The following is a 19,524-nucleotide window of genomic DNA, read 5'->3' on the forward strand; positions in this document are numbered from 1 at the left end:
GTGCGTGCGGGTGCGCGTTCTCGTACGTTAACGCCTGTCCCGAGTGCGTGTGTGTGTGCGTTTGTGTGACGTGAAATTGCGTGTGCGTGCGTGCGTGTGTGTGCGTTTGCGTGAACGGTACCGTACACATACTTTGTTTATACTTCATATACATACGAAATATATTAATATATATGTACACATACCCGCACACGTATATACGTATATATATATATATATATATACACATGTATGTATTATTGTAATATTTACTTGTATTACCTACGTATAATATTATTGTTATGTATATACACGTACACTATAATATTAAGTCGAATGCGTATATGTAACACAACGTATGAATGAAAAAAAATAATATTTTTGTGTACACTGTACTCGCGTGTGTACAATAACATTACTTTTAACATTACAATAAACAATAATATGCGTCTCATGTCGTAATAATCTCGTTGTCGTGAGTATTTAATTTTAATTTTATTAAATTCAATTTTTATTTCGTTCTACTATTTGTTTGTTCTCTTTTCTCCGTTATTGTTGTTTTCGTGATAATAATAATAATAATAGTAATAATAATATGAACGGCGTCTGCGATTGGTCGCGACTGCAGTTTTCCAGTACTGGTTCAGCGTCCGTCCGTCATCAAAGCAGCCGTCGCCGGAACCGACTACCACGAAGCGTGCCATCACCGCAACAGTGACGACAACGGCGAATGCGATAACGACAGTGGCGGCGGCGACGACTACTACGACTGCGGTATATTGTAGAGACGCGAGTGGAACACAAACCGATCGTCGACGGCCGTACGGGGACGACGGTACCGCGGGTTTTCGCGTGTGATGAAGGTAACGTTCACGACGGTCAGTCGCCCGCAACACGAACCGTCCGTGGTAGTACGACCGCCGCGCCAACAGCAACGACGAAAACGACTTCCACTGCAGCAACTGCGGACGCGCGACGCACCTTCCACCGTCGGATGCCATCTTCGCATTCGGTAGTGACAGACACCGTCGTCGACCGTCGCTGATAATAATAGTCCCTGCATGTTATTTTCGTTTAATGTACAGACCGACGCACGACAACAGCAACCTGTAAGTAAAACACGACAATCTGATCGATAATCGTTTATTTTTAATTTTACTTTACCTGTTCACATTATTTGGTTTTACACCCCATCCGTTTACTTCGACAACCACAACAATGACGTCGCGCGCGCGCACACCTGATCGCTGGCGATCTTTTCTGCTCTAACGATCGCACGTCAGATCGTTTTTAAAAAACACTGTAAAGTAGTACTATCGTTTTACGGTTTCGTGATACATGCATGTTGTCCCAACGTCTGAGAGTTGTCCTGGTTAGACTAGCGGCGATTCATTTCAACGCTTTTATACCGTCTCACATCTGTTGGCATTGTCCATCAATGAACGGAACGCCAACGTAAAATATTATTTGGTACGTTAGACACGTCCTGTGTTCTAAGGATATTTTCCTAAAGCTCGACTGTGTTACTATTCTGACTTTTTGAACTTTTTGTATAGGAGTAGGTATCGATGTACATTATTCATTTTTTATATACTATTGACATTTTCTCTCTGTTTTTATTTATTGAATATAAATGAAAATGAAATTGTTTTATTTTATTTAAGTTTATCTAATGAGATAGCATGTCATTCGCATTATACTAGCATATTTTAACTTGATAGTTTAACTTCTTCCTACATTTTATATTAATTTTATTTACCTATTATTTATATTTATATATGTATTTAATAACCTTATAAAAAGTTTTTTGAGTTAGGTTAATGTTGCTTTAGGAAGTAACGTTTATCACCAATTACCTAGTAGATAATTATATGCTTAGATAAGAAGGAAGATAAAAATAATGTGTTTGAAATATGAATGTTTATATTGATTAGGTACCCATCTATTTATTTTATTTAGTTATTGAAAGAGTACATAATTCATTGTTCAGTCATAGGTATTCATCATTTAAATATCCGCCCAAATATTTGTTTAACGATCATAATTATAATATATTGTTATTAATCATTTAAGAATATAATGTAATATAACAATAAATGAATCGTTTAATAAATTAATATAACAATTTTCTCTTTTAATGGGAACATTAATATGTACCTACTTTATAAATAAGTACCTATAGTTGAATAAAATAGTTAATACTATGTTATTACAATATGATAGTATAATATTAATTTACTACCTAATCTAGATAGTTTTTTTCAAAAAATATATAATAATATCTTAGGGCCATTCTTATAATGTCTGGTTAGTGTCTGATAACGCTAACTGGCAGAATTTCTTATGTGTTAATCGATAGAATTATACCAGTTAGTATTAACCAATACTTCACCGGGCATTGTAAGAATAGCCCTTAGTATATAATGAAAGCATCATTGTTAAATGATGACATTACTATTATATTTAAATTTAATAAAAACATAAAATAATTTTATAATTCAAGGGGATATTGAACTAAAACTTGTAAATAATGTTTCAAATTTGTATTATGTAACTAAATTTAAATACTGAATAATTCTATTTAATTGGAGACATAGGAAATCTATTATAGCACCATTTATTTTATAACTATACTTATTACTTACCCATGACAAAAGTAAACCGTGTCTTGATTAAAACATGCCCTAAGTTGGGTTATCACTTTATTTGACATACCGAAAACATAAGTCTATATGTGTGAAACAGTTTACTTCTCTCATAGGCCAGAGTATAAGTACTAAAGTATATAATTGTAAGATTACTTGAATTCTTTATACTTATTATAGAATAACAACTTAAACAAATATACATCAGAGACCATATTGTATGACAAGCTATCAATTTAAAAAATAATAAATAGTTTAAAATTTTGACTTTACCTATAATTATTGAAAAATTTAACTTATCTACTCATTACTATTGTATTATGTTTAATCTACTATTTTTTATTAAAATTAAATAAGTATTTATTTTTTGCTTGCTATACACACATATAATATATTATATAATATATATATATAAATATTTAAATTTACATTATTGAACTTATTATATTAACATCAAAACCTTTGTGCATACCATTCCCCCTTTAAGGTTCCTAAATGTATTGTCTGAACACAATATTCATTACTAAAAATTTTGGGTATTTAATATTTTTAGTACATTGTTTCTTATAATTATGTTTAATTGATTAATTTGAAATTAATTTTTTAATTTTGAATTTACTCAACTAATAGTAAACCAAAATTTCTTATGTATATTTTAGTAGGCTGAAGATAAAAATAATTACGTTTATACGTAAGCAATGAATGCATCTAAAAACATGAATATTGCTTTTTTTAAACAAAATGATTGCTGAATACTCAATAGATGCAATATTTACCTACACACTATAAAAATAAAAATATTGTGGAACTAAAGATATCATACTATTTCATTTACAATTATTTTTACCAAAAATAAATATGTAATGAGCATAATACCTAAATAAGCACAATTTAAATTTAGTGTAGTGTATTTTCTTAGAACTTAAAAATACTAGGTATGTCTTAGTTTTGTTATATTTTGAAAAATTATAATTTATAAAGTAAAAATATGATAGTATAAATAGTTTATTTTTTGGATTATTTGCTGATAGTGGTCCAGTTAAAACTTGTCGATGGGCAAAAGGTGGTTTGTAGACCGAATTCTACAATATTACATAATATATGTTGTGATCATGGTAATTAAGTATTTTTGTCTAAAAATATCTTGTACATACCTATAATTACAAGTCATACAATCAATTACTTGTTATAGTTTTTCTTTAGCACAGTTACATTGTTATATGAGTTCTTATATTGGATACTCCGTAGAAAAAAAAATAAAGTACCCCACATTATTGTTTATTATTTATGGTTTTTTCTAACTAAATTGATCAAAATCACTGCTTTAAAATCTATGAATTATGAATTTTTAATTATTTTAAATAAATATCTATATATTATAAACCTATGCTGTATACCTAACTAATTTAGTTTACTAGGTATATTAAATACTCACATTAACTTTTATAAGTATTTATTCAATTTATAAATTATATTATAAATTTATAAAGTTTAGAAGTATCTAATATGTGCCTAATATTGTATATATTCCATATATAAGGTGCCAGATTCATTAAAATTAAAAACAACTAGGTTTAGATTAACTATTGCTACAAATATTTGTAAATAGGTACCCTACTTGAAAACGTATAGAATGTTTTTAAATATATTATAATTTGTCTTAATATGCATTTATCAAAAAAAAAAAACTTTTTTTTTGATAGAGATTCTTCATACAGTAAAAACCGTTTATAATGACACCGGTTGTAATGACATATTGAGTGTAATGACTTTAGATTTAAAGTCCCTGCAAAACTGTTTTATTGAATGCACTAATTTGTATCGATTATTATGACATCTGTATTATGGCTATTCGAGTGTTATGACGGTTATTTTTGGTTGTATTGGAAAAATTTAGCCTAAAAACACATTTTGAAGAAGTAGATAGAAAATAGAGTGTAATTTTTATACAAAGTTCAATCTAAAATTACAGATTTTTTTAACAAAATGTTGTAAATTATTTAATTTTAAAATAATAATTTAATTAATTCATTTAAATGTTTTTATCTTTATTTTTTTTCTATATGTATTGAAGTTACAATTTTTTTTTCATCATTTTGGTTATGATGACAAAATGGTTATTATGACCTATTTTCCTTGGTCCTTTGAACATCATTATAAACGATTTCTACTGTATTTAATAATAATATTATATTTATTTGAATTAAATTAGGTGTGCTAAGTCTTAATTAAATATGGAAAAATCTGTTTTTCTGTAGGTTTATTTTTTATTGGCTCCTGGAAAGCTGGGTGGGAACAGTTCTTCTGGGGTCGTCGGTTCAAAAGTGAAGAAAGGTATATTTTTTTTATTAAAAATAATTTTTTTATTGGTACATGATAATATTACATTTTAAAATGATTTTATTCATATTTGTTTTTAAATTGTATTGACACTAAATTAGAACAGTTAAGTAGGTACTTCATACATTTATTCATAATTTTTAAATGCAAAAATAAAACAATGTAAAAAATAAATATTCATTATTAATGCTTGTTAATAATATTCGATTTTATTATTTCATGATGTATTATTCAAGACATTTCCTAGTGTAAATAGTTGATTATAATCTTATGGTTTATCAAACAATTTTTAAAGAGTAGGTAACAGAATAATGTCATTCAATTTTTTAAGATTTTAATCGAGATTTAATTTTCATAAATGTTATAGACCATACATATTTTTGTTAATCTAACTTTTTTTTTACATTTTAATAATTTTAGAAAACTAAAACATTTTACCATAATCTTTAAACAATTTTTATTTTAGTTAATAAATGTTGTATTGTAGTAATTATTATATTATGTAAAGTTGTAAAAAGTTATTGTTTATTTAATCACAAAAGTTTTTTTTTCTATAATAATAACTAATTAAAAAATTCCACCTGTATAGATTTGCTTTTCAAATTAAATTAATACTATATTGTATTAGTGATTTGATTTTAACTTATTAAATATTTTTTATTAAAGCTGATTTTGTCTTACTTACTAATTATTAATTAAATTAATGATTTATTAAATTTTTATAATTACCTAAATGATTAATTAATAATATTTGCTTGAATAACAATTTTACTTGAAATAATTATGTGTATTTATAGTTTAATATAAAATACATTAACATTAACATTATACCTACCTACCATAATTTTTGTACTGTTATTTTACTGTTAAGTTACTACTTTTTCAAAGTTACTTTTCAATTTATTATTTATTAAATACTAAGTTACATTGAATATTTAATATGAAATCTTCAAATTTTAAAATAATGTTTAATTAAGTAAAATATATTTATAAGTTTACTATACTTTAAAATGAGAAATTAAGCATTTCATTTTAATTGTTAAAATTGTTACTTTAAATTTTTTCAGGCAATATGACTTGAAAGTAGGGTACAACGATGGTCATCAAAGGACCATAGCAATGAACGGGGAAATTCCTAGTGTACCTATAACAACTCTGGCTGGCATTTCAAGTTTAACAGATTGTAAGTATTGAATGAGTAAAATATTGATATAATATCTGTGTTGGTTTACTACTAACTAAGATTTAACATTTGGCTTTGTTATAACTATCATAATAGTGTAATGTTTGTTTAACTGAGAATGAAAAGATTAATTTTTCAATTTTTTTTGTATATTTAATGGATGTAGTTATATTTAAAGATAAGGTTATAGTTACTTTGATATAAAGTGATATGAAAGAATTTAATATAAAATAAATAGTTTTTTTTTTAAATTATAGAAATTCTTTTTGTCGAAATTTGGTGAAGTAAAGTTGTAGAATGTTATAGATATTACAGTAAAGTACAATACCAATATTATTATGTTATAACTGTTGTCAATAAAATATTGTTAATAGCTATTTACAAATATACAACAAATTAATTTATCTATATCTGCCACAGACAATGAGGTTAAATAATATTAGTGGTTCCTAATCTCTTGTATTCTACGCCTCCTTTGCAAATTTTCAGAAGTCTCTCATCCCTTCTATTTAATTGAAAAGATATATCACCTTTTTTGTATACTTAATAAATAAACTATAAAATGTAAACACTTAAAATTCTTATCAATACCTGGTAATAGGTTGTTATTAATTTTTCATTTTTTTCCTGCATAGTTAAATAAACACAAATTTTACTTCATGATGATAGCTTATGCTCTCCAGTGGTGCATGTCCCTAGGTTAGGAAATACTGAACTAGATCATGACAATGTGATGTAATGTAAGTGACTCTTAGCTTACCACTCAAATTTTTATTGTTTAATATAGCTTATTGATGTTATCTTTAAATTTATGTTTTATGAACTATGGAAAGTAAATTATACTTGTATGTATAAACTTGTATACAATGTATAATACTATTATTTTTCAGTTCTATACCATAATAGTAAAGTTGTCGGATTATAAATTTGATTACCTTGAAAAATAATTTATAAATAATATCAGTTGGTATTAAGAGGTTAAACATAAAAAGTACTTCAAACTGATGATTTTACTAAGTATACAATATATTTTTAAAGTTTAGTGCAATTATATAACATTTATAAAATGGTTTTTGTTTTTATTGTTATTTATTTTATACTTACACTATATTAATTGTCTTATAATTTTAATTTTGAAATCACATAAATTAATCTTTGAAAAACATAAAATTATGCTATGATGTTAAAGAAATATTCTTATTTGATGAAAAAAAAAAAATGTTACTAGCTTAAAATTTGAATTCATTTCCAGTGTTACCTGAAATGCCACTGCCTTCACCTATGCCTCAAACATTAGGTAATAAATCTTTACTATTTCATCCCCGTGTAGCTGAAGAAGCAGATATTTTACTTAGCCTTCGAGATGATGCTTTAGTACCACAGCTAATTCAGTCTTTAATTAATACCTCATCAGATCATATGTAAGTATTATATTTATATATATAATTTAAGAAAATATTTATAAATTAATTTTTTTGATGTTTTATATATTTTTAGACAATTAAAAGACAAATATATGTACACAGAACATTATAACAATCAACAAAATATACCTGAACTTCTTAAAGCAATATTACATCAAAACGCTAACGTATTTAGAGGACCACCGGCAGTATTTCAACAACAGCAAGGTAATTATTATTATTTCAAAATAATTAAATTATTATTATTTAAAATTATAAATAAATTATTATTAAATTAATATTTTAAATAAAATATATGATATTTATTTATTGTATGTACTCGTATATTGTTTTTCTACTCTAAAATATTTAAAAAATAATATTTTAATATTTAATTTTGTGCTTTAAATTATTTTCCAATTTTAATTAATATTTTATACTAAGATCATGTTTTCAAACATAAATATATTTTTGGACCGTATTATTGGTATTAAAAGAGTATAATATAGTGTTGTAAGTTATGAAGAATTACAAATAAACTTTTTGAAATATATTATATTAATATTTTATTATAGCTATTTATATTTAATTTCTTTTTCAGAGAAAGAAAAAAATATTGAAACCAAAACTGAACATGAACTCAATGAAATAAACAGTTTTGAAACAGCATTGATTGAACAACATAATTTATCACATAATGAATTATTACAGCAATCTGAGATTTTGAACGAGCTTCCTCATCAACAGCAACCTGTTATAGTTAGAACACCTCCTGCAAAATTATCCAGATTGTTATTAGACGATAGTGGTAAATTAATTTTAATTTTTTACTTTTACTTGGTTATTGAAGTTTTTTTTTTTATATTTAGATAAAATATTAGATGATGTTGAAATTACAGAAAATGATAAGTTAAATGTGCAAAACTTGGAACATCAGTTTTCTCAAATAACAAATAATTACGATGTTTTCTTAAATCAACCAACAATATCATTAACTCGAATTGATCTTAGTCAACATGGTATTTATTTTTCAAATTACTAGTAAATGCATAGGTTAACTAATATATTTTGAATTATTTATTTTAGCTGTGAACAAAAAGAATATGATAAGTATGGAAGAGCTGACTGAAGATAATGATTTTGGATTAGCACTTGCAGAGAGACCATCAATTACAAATCAAGGTGACATATTATTTTTAATAATTTAAAATTGTATTTACATATATAATAGAAATTGCTGTTTTAATTTTTGTAATTTTAGTATTTATATGTATTTGTTTTCATTACCATTTAAGTAAATGGATAGGATTATTACTATCCATATATTCAAAATATAATTTACTAAGTATTAAATTAAATTTAAATTTATTATAAAGAAAAATAACAATAGTTTTTTTAGTTACACACATGAGCAACATAATATATATTGTTTTGATTAAAGTATAATTTTGTTTTGAAAATCTGAGTGCTTTATTAATGTTAATTTATTGTAACTTAATATTACTATATTTTATGTTGAGCTTTATATTCAAAGTTTAATTACAATTTTTATGTTTTTGTTATAAGTTATAACATATCTATAGTTACTTAAATTTCTATTTGTTACATATGTTTAACTAAAATGTGATATGTTTATTTAATAATAGATAAAAGAAGTTTTCCAACCCAAGTTGAAAATGAAAGTTCTGATCCAAATGATTTTGGTGTATCATTGACTGAGAGAATTAAAAGAAGAAAGAGAGCTGCTCAACAATCAGAAGCTTCTGATAAAAATAATAGTTTTGACGAAAGTAATTATGATTCAAGTTATTTATTTTTTAGATTTGGACTTAAAACAGTTTTAACAATTATCTTAATACTATTTTTAGTTAAATATCTGTACATATTTAAACATTTCATTTAAAATACTAATTGTATGTTGTTTTTCTAAATAATTTAGATGAATGTATTATAAAACCTAAACTAAGGAAAGTTGAAAGAAAATTTGTACCAGTTGTTGAAAAGTTATCCGTTGAAGAACTAATGGAAACTAATACATATCAGAAGTTCAACAAATGTATAGAAAAAGTATTTGAAAGTACTGAAGAAATGGATTCATTACTAGATTTTGGTAATTGATAATATTATATTTTTATTAATAGTAATAGTTGTTCAGAATTAAAATTTGTTATTTTAATAGGGGAAAATGATATCCCACCAGAAGCTTTAATACCAAAATATGTTCTACAAGAATTATGTAGTGAATCGGCTAAACTTAAGACATTAGGCGCTATGGAATCAATTCCGTCAAACAAAATAATTCGCCTACTAAGCATACTAGAAAAGAATATTAGAGATGGTGCAAAGGTATCTCCAATAGCTGATCCAGTAAGCAAATAAAAATATATCATCTGTTGAAATATTATTGTTATTTATTTTATTTTTAATAAAAATTTGTTGATTATTTTTTTAGGAGGATGATGAATGTGAACGAAAATTGTGGATGGAGTTAGCGATGGAAAGAGTTATGCGAGCTGTAGACGCATCTCTCACTACCCTTTATATATTAACTTCACCAAGAATGCAAAAAAAGGTTTACATGGAAGATGTTATTGACAGAGTAGTCATGTTTACCAAGTATCAACTACATAATACAATTTACCCTGCGTTTGATCCTGTCTACAGGTATATTTAAAATTGTTATAACTATAATATATATTTTTTTATTACTTTATTAATTATCATTTATTTTTTTGTTGTAGGATACATAAAAGTAATGATTCTTATACAGGAAGCGCACGTAAAAAACGTGCTCATCCAAAAGAAGTTCGGGATAAAAATGTTCTATCCCTATACACCAAGTTGGCAGAAGTAGTTTCACTTTTGGCTGAACTTTTACAAATTCAAACTCTTACTGATACAGCTGTTCTTCATACTTCATCAATGGCAGTTTCGCCTTTTTTTGTTGAAGAAATTAGTGAACTACAACTATCTGCATTAAAACTCGTTACAACGGTAATATAATTAAACATTGAATTGAGAATATGTCATGACCAAACATGTTGGCTCTGTCTTATAAATTTACAACATGGACAATTTTCATTCAGTAGAATCAATTTTGTATGTTAAGTTTAAATATTAGTGGTATTACCTATTTTCAAACTTAAAATTCAGAACATTATCTGTGTTCTCTAGACGGTTTTTTACAATACTTAAATTTTTAAGGAAATTATGAGCATTTTTAAATATTAATATTTTACATGTTCATGAGTTCATAACTCTTACAAACTTAAGTATTGTAAAACACCGATGAGAGAAAATTGATAATATTTCACTTTGAAGTTTAATAGTTGGACATTTTACTCTAATATTTGAACTAAATACATAATATTTATTCTTATAAACAAAAATTTTCCATGTAGTGCATTTTTAAAACTGAGACAACATTTGAGTGTGGCGTCTTCTTAAAGAAATAATTTCAAATTAGTTTTACTGAATTTTATAAAAAGAAAATAATTCACTAAATTTTTATTTGAATAGATATTTACAAAATATGACAAACACCGGAAATTACTATTAGATGATATACTTGCATCTATGGCACGGTTGCCAAGTTCAAAGCGAAGTTTAAAATCATTTCGAATTAGTTCTGAAGAGTATATTCAAATGTTATCAGCTCTAGTCTTACAATTAATACAATGCATGGTTGTACTTCCATCTAATTTAGCAGATAAACAGTCAAATGTAATATTTTTAAATACTTATTTATAACTTGATATGCATTTTAAACTGGATTATTTATGTTATTTTCATTGTTTTTTAGCTTGATCCTGATACATTAATTATTAGTAAATTCAAGACTGCTCGTTCAACTGCTTCAAGTTTTTTGCATGTGTTTTTATCAAAATGTAGTAGTAAAAGTGAAGAAATTGATTACCGTCCAATATTTGAAAATTTCATTCAAGATCTATTGACTACCGTTAATAAACCAGAATGGCCGGCATCTGAACTTATGCTTAGTGTACTTGGGAGACTGTTAGTCGCCAATTTTGTTAACAAAAATTTAGATATGTCTCTCAGAGTAGCCTCCTTAGACTATCTTGGTGTTGTAGCAGCTAGACTCAGAAAAGATTCTGTTACGTCTCAGTTAAGATTAAAAACTATTGATTCCATAATTATGGATATACGGACAGAAGAGCTGAAGGATGAAGATGGTAATTTAATGGTATGTATTAATGATACTTTATATTTTAGTTTGATTGTAATTATTGTGTTGTACATACACCTCATTGGGCTTAATATATTACTTCTATTGCACTTACACCAGCTATTTTCATTTCATTATTAAGAGTGTTTTTTTCGGTCTTCACCCTTCTTGCTTTCCTTCTACATATTTCCATCACAACTTTCACAACCATTAAATTATTATTTCTCTTCATAATTTGAACTAATCTATATTATAACTTGTATATTACGTCTTATGTATGAATTTCTTTTACTATCCTATTTAATCACCACATTCATTTTACCTTTCTCATCTTGACTATAAACTTCCTTTGTTCTGTATTCTTGTATACATTCAGATCCATATACTCTATAGCATTATTGATCTCACAAATATCTTAAAAATTTACCTTTCAATTTCACTGGTACTTTCTTTTCACTTTAAACATATTATGTTTCCTTCCATTTCATCCATCCACACTTAATACTATTATTGTTAAACTCTTTAAAATTGTGATTGGTTGTAGAATTGTTAAGTACTTTATCCTAAGTACTCAAATTAATCTACATTGTATAGTTGGTCATATGGATTAATACTGTTCCTTATGCACATTTGCCCATGCTTCTTTATGTAAATTATATTATATGCCCTTTTGGTAGTATCTCTTTGTTCTTTCTTATGCATACATGCATACTTTAGACAATTTTCTTTTGTTCACTTTTCTTTTCTTCGTCTGTCTCATACACTTTACTAGTTCTTATGTCGATTAGCTGGTATAGAACTATACTAAAAGATTTCTTGAAGCCACAGTTTCACACTTTGATTTATTTTCCATAACCTTATTCAAAAGTTCATACTTTAAATTCACAAGTTATACATCTTTATATTTAATTGTTTTCTAAATTCTTGTAGGTCTAACTTGTTCTTGATTGTGGGTAGCAGAATATTTTTTTCTCTACTCTTTTAGAATTTTTCCAATCACTAACAAATATATTTATCCGTGTATAGTAATTTGTTGTGACTGAAAAAACTAGGGTTTAAAAATAATTAATATGTTAAAATTGAAATATTTGAATATATAAGTATGATTTGCATATACTTTATGAAATAATATTTAATGGGCATGCCAACTAAAAACATAGTTTAATCTTAATGCTAACTAAATTTTAGTGCATTTAATAATAGGATTCTTGATGTCAGTTTGCGTTATTCCGCTGTTGTAAACCATGTTAAGTTATGACATTTGGTATCATGCATATTATATATAAATGCAGTGTATATAGTTTATAATATATTATAATTCTTCTTCACAGGAAGAAGTTAAAGAAGTTCAAGACGATGAGGAAAGAATACAGTTTTTGCAAAGAGTCCTTTTAGATTATTTGGCTATTAGAAGTCTTTCAGAACCAGCTTTAAGACATGCGCGGCATTTCTATTTAGCTCAATGGTACCAAGATAATACTGATGCTGGAAAATCATTGGATTCTTTATCAAAAAGAAAGAAAGAAAAACATTCACGAAAAAAATTTGGTATGTATTACATAATATTAAAGTAATAGATTTGCTTATCGTTTTTAAACTTCTTATTCAAGGTTCAGATGATGAAGATGATGGTGAGAGCAGTGATTCTAGCAAAGAAAATGAATCTCGAATAGATGCTAATAAAGCTATTGAAAATTCAAGGCTTTGTGATCAGAGAAAGGAATATTTGCTAACTAAAATCAACCCTTACGATAATCAATCTACACAAGTTATGCAAACATACATTGACTACGATAGTGCTGAATTAGTTGCAAGATATTTAGCTTCCAAAAGACCATTTTCTCAAAGTTTTGATACTTATCTAAAGCATGTAAGAAAACTATTTGTGTATATTAATTATGTATTTAACCTTATATTTATTTAATTTATAATTTTAGATTATCAAAGTTTTGATGGAAACCTCAGTAAATATAAGGACAAAAGCTATGAAATGTTTAACAATGATTGTTGAAGTGGATCCGGGTGTTCTAGGCTTAAAAGAAATGCAGTTGGGTGTAAGCCATTCTTTCTTAGATCACTCAACTTCAGTTAGAGAAGCTGCTGTTGATTTAGTTGGAAAGTTTGTTTTAAGTCGTCCAGAATTGATAGATAAATACTATGACATGTTATCCACTCGGATATTGGACACAGGTGTCAGTGTACGAAAACGAGTGATAAAAATTATGAAAGATATATGTATTGAATGTCCAGACTACTCAAAAATTCCAGAAATATGTGTAAAAATGATACGACGAGTAAATGACGAAGATGGCATTAAAAAATTAGTTATGGAAGTGTTTCAAAATATGTGGTTTACTCCAGTACGAGAAAAGCCTACTCTTGATACAAAGATGTTATTGAGGAAAGTATTAAACATAACTGATGTTGTGGCAGCATCAAAAGATTTGGGCCTAGAATGGTTTGAGCAATTATTATTAAGTTTGTTTAAACCTAAAGAGGACAAAGATGACACAGCAAAAGTATCAACTGAACCTCCAAAAGCTTTACTCACAGCTTGTAAGCAAATTGTAGATTGTTTAGTGGAAAATGTTGTAACACTTGATGGTGGCGGTGGAGGTACATCACAACAGCTTGTTGCCTGTCTTACTACATTGTATCTATTTGCCAAAATACGGCCACAACTATTAGCTGCACATTCTCTCACTCTTCAACCATATTTGAGTTTAAAATGCCAGGTAAATAATTTGCATTGTCTGATCAATGTACATGCTCTGTTTGTTAACATTTTATTTGATTGTTTAGACACAAGGCGATTATCAAATTATTAGTTGTGTTGCAAGGACACTTGAACTTGTTGTTCCGTTAATAGAACATCCAAGCGAAATATTTTTATCCCAACTTGAAGAGGATGCAGTTAAACTTATTATGAAGCATGATCAAACTGTGATTTTAAGTTGTATTTCATGTCTTGGATCTGTAGTAAATAATGTTACAAGAAATTTTAAACTCATTCGGGATTGTTTTGGAATATACTATAGTAAGTGAATTATTATTTGCTGTAATAAATTTAAATTAAAAAAAAATTTATAGCTGATGATTATATGTTGAATAATATGTCTGTATAAAAATAAATATAAATAATTATTTATAATTATTTTTATTGTTATTATTATTATTTTTTTTGTGAAATAACTTTTGTTACATAAGTATAATAAATATGTTAAAACCGATAGTATCAACATTATTTTTATAGCTTTTTTAATTTATTCTAGGAATGAAACTAAAATTTGAATTAATTTAGTATAAATAATGAATAAAAATTAAATTGAGATAAACTGTGTAATTTGTGTTATAATTTCTTAATATTTTATTTCAGAATATTTAAGTAATTTTCAAAAATTACATCAAGATAGACAGACAGATCCTGAAGGTTTAGTACCACTACGGCCAATATTTCGTCGTTCAATCTATATTATTGGGCTCATGTTAAGATTCTTTGATTTTACTGACAAAGAAGTGTATGGTGATGCATACCCAGTAAGTTTTTTTTAAATTTTTAAATCAATACATTTCTTTTTTTTTTAAATATTTTATTTATTTTAATAGGATAATATTAGAGATTTAGTGTATGACATAATGTCATATTTTATGCATACAAATGAAGATGACACTAAATTATTTGCTTTAAAAGCAATTGGATCAATATGTATTAGACATTATGATTTCATGTTATGCCAAGATCTTATGAACACATACCTTGATATTTTATCAAATAACAGTGTCGCAAATATAATGAAATCTCAAGTAAGTATTTTGGGAATATTTTAATTTTAAAATTAAGTTATTATAAATGGAAAGTGTACATATAATTATTTCTAGTTTTGTTTTAAAATATTCTGTATAAAATTATTTGTTTAGATTTTGAATAACATTGAAATATATTTGGAAGAAGAAGAAAAACGTATGATCAAACAGGATTTAGAATGTGAGTTATTATTTTTTTAATTTTTAACAGGATGCAAAGTTGACATTATTCTTAATTTATTTTAGGGTCAAAAATGTCTAAAAAAGAGAATTTAAAGGAAATGGGTGATGTTTCTTCTGGAATGGCTAGTACAGTTATTCAGTTATACCTCAAAGGAATATTAAATTCATTTTTACATACGAGCGTTCAAGTTCGGCAAGCTGTACTCAAAGTTATACAATTAATTCTAGCACAAGGACTTGTACATCCTGTTCAGGTAAACAAATAATAAAACTTATTAAACAATTACAGAAAATTCATAATTTATGTTATGTTTATAGATTGTGCCTTATCTTATATGTATGAGTACCGACACAGAGAAATCAGTTAGCAGTCGTGCTGATAAGCATTTACAAGAGATAGAAAAAAAGTACCCTGGATTTATCCACATGGGTGCTCAAAATGGTATAAAATTGTCATTTCAGTTACAAAGTATTGTACAAACCGCTGGTGAAATGGTTCGAGGATATCGTTTAAAAGAAAATGACACTATTCCAAGTGCTTTAAATGGATGTCTTTATTCTATATTAAGAACTAAACAGCAACGTAGAGCTCTAGTTTTGTCAATTTTAAAACAATTTGAGGATCAAGGCGTAAGTTAACAGTTGTTTTTTACTAATTAAGAAGTAATTCATTTCATTTATTTATTATATATTTTTTTCTAGAAAACTAATTTAGCTCAAATGCTATACTTAGCCGATAACTTAGCATATTTCCCATTTCAATCACAAGATGAGCCTTTATTTATTATACATCACATTAATACAATGATATCAGTCAATGGAACTAATTTGCTTCAAACCTTTAGAGAGGTTAGTATAATTCAATGCAAAACAAAGTTTTATTCCATTATACATTTTTAAAATAATATCTAAATTATAAATTATAATTCATGATATTAATTTTATACAATATATTATTTTAATTTACTATAAATATTTAAAGTTAAAAATAAAAAAATATAAGTATTATTCAAATTTATTTTTAGGGTCTTCTTCCTAATCCTAATGCACCAGTACAATCTAATAAAGTAGATGGTGTTGAAGATGAAGAAGATGAAGATGAAGGGACACTCGTAGATAGAGTACCCGATGATATAACAACTCTTCACGAAGTTCTAATTAAATCTCAAGGTTGCCTTCTACTTTTAGTTCTCAAACTTTATCTGAAAACTGTTTATGGGATAACAGATTTGTAAGTTTTATTCGATCATTATTTTTAGAAATAGTTAATTTATGAATTATTTTTAATTTAAAATATATACTCTAGAAAAATTACTCAATATTCACCATCAGAATCTAGTAAAATGTATGATAAGAATTTAAGTAGAAAGTCAAATTCAAAATTCAATCCTAAAGCTACAATACAAAAGCTTAAATATGGATTAGAAATAAACACGGAAGATTTACAAAAGGCTAAATCAGAATTGATTGCTTATTATTTAGAAGTATGTGTGTGAAATATAATATTTTTTTAAAGTATATTATACAATTTTTTATTTTTGCAGTTAAAACATTTAATTATCAATCTTGATCCTGACGATGAAGGAAATGAAGATGCTGGAACTCCTAAAGCCTCAAAGAGTGTCCCATCCACACCAACTAATCATGTAGGTAGCACTCCTACTCAAATTCCAAATACGCCCAACTACAATGATGTTTCTAATGTATCTTATGAATCGCCAGAATATCAGAAACAAGTAACTATCAAATTTATACAATATTTTAATTTTGAATGTTTAATAAATTATGTTTAATTACTTAAGTAAATGAATTCATTTAATTCATTTTTTTTTGTCTGTAAAGGAATTCAATATTCCCAAGTGTACATTGTTAACAAACAATAAATCAGTGTTTTATTTATATTAAACAATTTTCTTATCATCAATGAAAACTTAATAAGAATAAAGAATTAATCAACTTATTGTTTTTAAGTAGATTTGACTTATACTTTTTAAGGTTTTTTTAAGTTTCAAGTATCACGTACATTTATTGGTATAAGCTATTTTAGTAAATCAAATTTATTTAAAACCAGATTTTAATATGAACATTGAATAACATTTGTTTTGTATTATATTAATTTTAAATTTAAAAAATAACTGCCTTGTACACTTTTGGACTATTGATCTTGCATTATTGTTATTAAGTTTAAGATATTTGGACTTTATTTAGTTCCTGAATTCTTTGGCGTAATGCCTTGGTGTTTGGTTGGTTTTATTAAATTAACTTATAGAAAATTGTATATTTATATTTGTTTATCTTAGAGAAGAGGTATACTTTATTTTAGAAGAAATAAATTGGTTTTTTATTTTAAAAATATAATTTTCTCTGATTTTTAAAGGTTAAAATTTTAATATAAAGCATTATTATGTATAATCACTATTTTTCTCTAAGGCATTGAGTTTTTGACATGTATTTGTCTTATGGCTGGTGGTCATTCTGTTAATTTGCGCAACACCAAGAATGTTACCAGTTGAAACAGTGATTGTTTATAGCAACTGATGCACTACATGCAGATACTCTTTGATTTTTTGATTTTTGTTTTAGTTCAAATATACAATTTACAGTATTTTTTAATAAAAAAATATTGATTTATTGTTATAGTTAGAATTAATTTAAGTTATGTACAGTTGGTATAGAGAAATTAATATTATTTTTTATGGGAATGATTAGTCAATACTATTTAACCATTTTGTACTAAACTTAATATATTTATATTTTAAAATAATATTTTTCGTTGTTTCACAGAACAATGTGCAATCAACACCAAAGGTTCCTAAATTGACGATCATACCTCCAAAACCTCCATCATCTAAGCATTCTCACCACCATCATCGTTCACATAAATCAAAAAAAGCTGATCGTCCTAAAAAACACCATCATAAGCGAAAGAAAGCTAAAGGCGGAGGTAGTTCTGAAGATAGTGACAACGTCTATAGTGATCCAGATTTCTTAATATAAACAGGTACCTTATTGTAATTAAAATATGCTGTAAATAGATTTGTTGTAAATTTTTTTTTGTTGACAGATGAATTATTTATTTTTATGGATAATTAATATTAGATTTTAAGTGCTCAATTGATCATTCTTCTATGCCTTGTGCACTTGAATACTTAAGTGTTTTCAATATGAGCACATATTGCGAGGTCTGAAACTTAAAATGTCATTTGGTTTAACATTATTTTTTTTTGAAAATAAATTATATTTTCCGAATTGTACAAAAATAGTTTTTTTCTTGATTTTTTAAATAGAGAGAAAGCCATGTCTGCATTTATAGTCTCCTTCTTATAAACCTACAACATGACTAATTTGTTCTAATTTTGTGTTATTAGTTAGTTTTAATATTTGTGTAAATTGACCTACTGTAAAACTTGAAGAAAAGAATTTTTTTCATAGCAAGATTTGAACGTTTTTAAATTGTAATACTCCCATTGTCTATCTTGCATTAAAATAAAATTTAAGAAACTAACAGACATAGACCACAGTTAATGTTAATTTGACCTTTAAGTTGGATAATATTTCCCTATTATTAATTTTATATCAAATATTAAGATAAGCAACACAAAATTTGAACTGTTAAATCTAAGTTTACCATATTTGTTTCTAAGACAGAGATAACTATTGTGTATGTGGTATCACTCTTAGTAAAAAATATCTTTAGTTTTTAAAGCATATTGATTGATCTTATAATAATATTATTTTACAATATTTTGATTTATGTACTATAACACATTATTTTAACATTAAATCCGTCATTCTTTGTAA

General features: G+C 26.1%; 1 protein-coding gene across 4 annotated transcripts; it reads left to right on the forward strand.

Annotated features, from left to right (window-relative positions):
* Positions 1-87: 87 nt before the first annotated feature.
* Positions 88-19,524, forward strand: LOC114119669 (nipped-B-like protein). Of its 4 annotated transcripts, none has more exons than XM_027981313.2 (29): positions 88-1,088; positions 6,032-6,147; positions 7,400-7,568; positions 7,645-7,778; positions 8,152-8,358; positions 8,420-8,569; positions 8,637-8,732; positions 9,197-9,340; positions 9,490-9,660; positions 9,730-9,917; positions 10,003-10,214; positions 10,292-10,544; positions 11,070-11,273; positions 11,353-11,754; positions 13,068-13,284; positions 13,347-13,606; positions 13,674-14,471; positions 14,539-14,773; positions 15,113-15,273; positions 15,343-15,540; positions 15,655-15,721; positions 15,787-15,977; positions 16,042-16,353; positions 16,426-16,572; positions 16,749-16,954; positions 17,030-17,207; positions 17,268-17,459; positions 18,508-18,724; positions 18,788-19,524. In XM_027981313.2, exons 1-28 carry the CDS (start codon positions 1,057-1,059, stop codon positions 18,718-18,720), a joined length of 5,853 nt encoding a protein of 1,950 aa, XP_027837114.2. In that variant the 5' UTR covers positions 88-1,056; the 3' UTR covers positions 18,721-18,724; positions 18,788-19,524. The 4 variants fall into 4 exon arrangements, with proteins under 4 accessions (XP_027837114.2, XP_027837115.2, XP_027837113.2 ...); XM_027981312.2 differs by having other exon boundaries at positions 90-454; positions 608-1,088; positions 18,508-19,524; XM_027981315.2 differs by adding an exon at positions 4,883-4,958 and having other exon boundaries at positions 91-1,088; positions 18,508-19,524.

The sequence above is a fragment of the Aphis gossypii genome, chromosome X (genome assembly GCF_020184175.1).
Source record: "Aphis gossypii isolate Hap1 chromosome X, ASM2018417v2, whole genome shotgun sequence".
Classification (NCBI taxonomy): Eukaryota; Metazoa; Arthropoda; class Insecta; order Hemiptera; family Aphididae; genus Aphis; species Aphis gossypii.

What these genes read in the sequence shown, in the direction of transcription:
- LOC114119669 (XM_027981313.2), top strand. Translation starts at nt 1,057, where the DNA reads ATGTACAGACCGACGCACGACAACAGCAACCT. An exon ending in AATACCTCATCAGATCATAT is followed by an intron (nt 7,569 to 7,644) that starts GTAAGTATTATA and finishes ATATATTTTTAG; the next exon opens with ACAATTAAAAGACAAATATA. An exon ending in AATTGATCTTAGTCAACATG is followed by an intron (nt 8,570 to 8,636) that starts GTATTTATTTTT and finishes TATTTATTTTAG; the next exon opens with CTGTGAACAAAAAGAATATG.